The sequence below is a fragment of the Micropterus dolomieu genome, linkage group LG02 (assembly GCF_021292245.1).
Source record: "Micropterus dolomieu isolate WLL.071019.BEF.003 ecotype Adirondacks linkage group LG02, ASM2129224v1, whole genome shotgun sequence".
In the NCBI taxonomy this organism is placed as follows: Eukaryota; Metazoa; Chordata; class Actinopteri; order Centrarchiformes; family Centrarchidae; genus Micropterus; species Micropterus dolomieu.
Genome location: NC_060151.1, coordinates 29,019,932 through 29,022,063, shown reverse-complemented (window position 1 = coordinate 29,022,063; position 2,132 = coordinate 29,019,932). Strand labels below are relative to the sequence as shown.

At 39.5% G+C, this 2,132-nt stretch overlaps 1 protein-coding gene and 1 pseudogene across 10 annotated transcripts in view; both read left to right on the top strand.

Moving 5' to 3' along the window:
* Positions 1-1,402, top strand: part of LOC123961762 — a 6,164-nt gene extending 4,762 nt beyond the window's left edge. For 9 of the 10 annotated variants that reach the window (XR_006822782.1, XR_006822784.1, XR_006822783.1 and 6 more), the window contains 2 exons: positions 157-349; positions 1,208-1,402. Coding sequence is in view for 7 of the 10 variants with exons in the window: in XM_046037463.1 (XP_045893419.1) it covers positions 157-349; positions 1,208-1,320 (306 nt within the window). In the remaining 3 variants the exon portion in view is untranslated. The remainder of the gene's footprint in view (positions 1-156; positions 350-1,207) is intronic. The other variant, XM_046037474.1, reaches the window with a different exon arrangement.
* Positions 1,403-1,817: 415 nt separating this feature from the next.
* The window catches only part of LOC123967403, a 27,423-nt pseudogene continuing 27,108 nt past the window's right edge, over positions 1,818-2,132 (top strand).

The following is a 2,132-nucleotide window of genomic DNA, read 5'->3' as shown; positions in this document are numbered from 1 at the left end:
TATAGTCTTTCTATTGATTGGATGTATAGGATGTATCTGCACCACTGGTAGTTAAGTAAGTAGTTTATTCAGTATATAAAAACCCCCTTTTTAAGAAACACCTGACTTTTTCTGCCTTGGTCTCTCACACCCTTCTGTTTCTCTGTTTTGCTCCAGAGGACCGACCTGAAGGTGGAAAACTGGGCCCGGTATCTTAGTGGCCTGGCCGTCAGAGAGATCACCAATCCACGGGATCCATCTGAGTACTGGACCACCTACAAAACAGAGCACACGCTCCCAGTAACCGACGGTCCGGCACATCTGGCTGGCGGCAAACCAACACAGTGGCACCAACACAACATACTGACGGGTGATCAAAAGACAAACTCAGTCTCTCTTTACTCGTTGTTTGTATCAGCCTCTGCTACACTGGTGTAATCAGAGGTTTTGATTGATTTGTGTTGGGACTATCTTTCTGTTTACAAGACACACAGGGTGATCAGTAAGGTCACAGTTACACCTGACATTGTTTTAAAGGTCACTCTGAACGGGTTAAAGTTCACCTGACTGACATGTAACTGCAACCACAGAGAACAATAAACATGATCAATAAAAACAACACTCTTCAGTTGGAATATGACAGGTATATATACTTAGTATAATTATTTGGATGTTTCAATTAATGAATATGTTGTTCTCAAACAATATGAACACCTGCATGTAATATATTCCATCATATATGCAGTAAATACTATGTTGTGAGTGTTTCAGCCACTTTTATTTACTTTTTGGAAGTGGGAAGAGGATTAAAAACACAATAATGAGAGTTCACTGCCCTCCTGTGGTCACAGTGAGGAACTGCACCTTTTCATTTAAACAATATCAGAATAATGAATGAATATCTGTTGATAGAGTTTGTGATAAAGTAAACACACACTCATCTGATCATTTGATCCATAAACACTTAAGCAAAATATTTTCTAGAATAAGTACAATATCACAATTAGCATATACTGTAAGAGGATTATATATTACCTACTCGTAGAATTACATCTTGTAGGAGCTGTTTGGTTTTGTGTCTTATAATATAATGAATGATAATCCTCCATGTTACTGTGCATCTCAGTCATACCTGTTATACTGTGAGGCATATTGGTTGCTTCCGTTTGATCGTATGAATTTGTATTTTGTTTGGAAATCAGTCACGACTAAACAAACCTGTCTGCAGTTGAGCAGAGGCCGACACCTGGTCCAGGGAAGCCCAGCAGACGGTCCAGAGACAAGCTGCTGTGGGCAGCGAGACGCCGGGAGACAGACTGCACTGCACTCAGACTCTACTGACATAACAACAACTACACACAGCACTGACCAACAGGAAACTACTGACCAACACTCCTCCATTAAATGTATTAATAATTCATGATTCCTGTCTGGTGTGATGTTTTATTTAAAGGATGAACATTGTAGTGAAGGTAAGAGAGGAAATACCTTCTCATATGTGCTAAAATCCCTCGATTGCCTGACTTTTACTCTGTAATACAGCTCAGTGAATCTCCATGATAATCTGACAGTTCAAAGTAAATTATAACTGCAGGGTGTTTGACAGACCTGCAGCAGAGTACAGAACAGCATGTCATCTTCTTCTAAGAACGTGTTGTGAAAAATGGGAACAGCCCTGGAGGGAAACAACATGGAGTCTCAGTCATTTCAGATCAGTCTGAAGGAGGGAAAGAAAAAGCAATCAGAGAAGCCACATTGCTGCTTTAATTGGACCAAGTCTTTGTGCAAGAACCCTACAAAACCAGTGAAAAATAATTTGTTTTTTATATTTTTGTACCATGAGAAACGCAAGTCTGTCGGGTCTGCGATCTCTGGGGCATCTTATTTAATGGGACAGGTTCTACTTGGCCTCGTAATTTTTCTTGTTGTATTTGTTTCTTTTCCAATGATGTTACATGGTTTAAGATGATATTGTTCTATTTTATGTGTTGTCTTTCAGCATTTTAGCACCATGTTGGAAGTAAGTGTTGATTGTTGTGTTTTGCAGATCAATAAATAAATCAAGAAGTGAAGCAGCCAGACAAACTCTGCATGTGTGGTTGAACAAGCAGTCATCCTTGAAATGACAACAAGCTTTGGAGGTTTATTTGTCC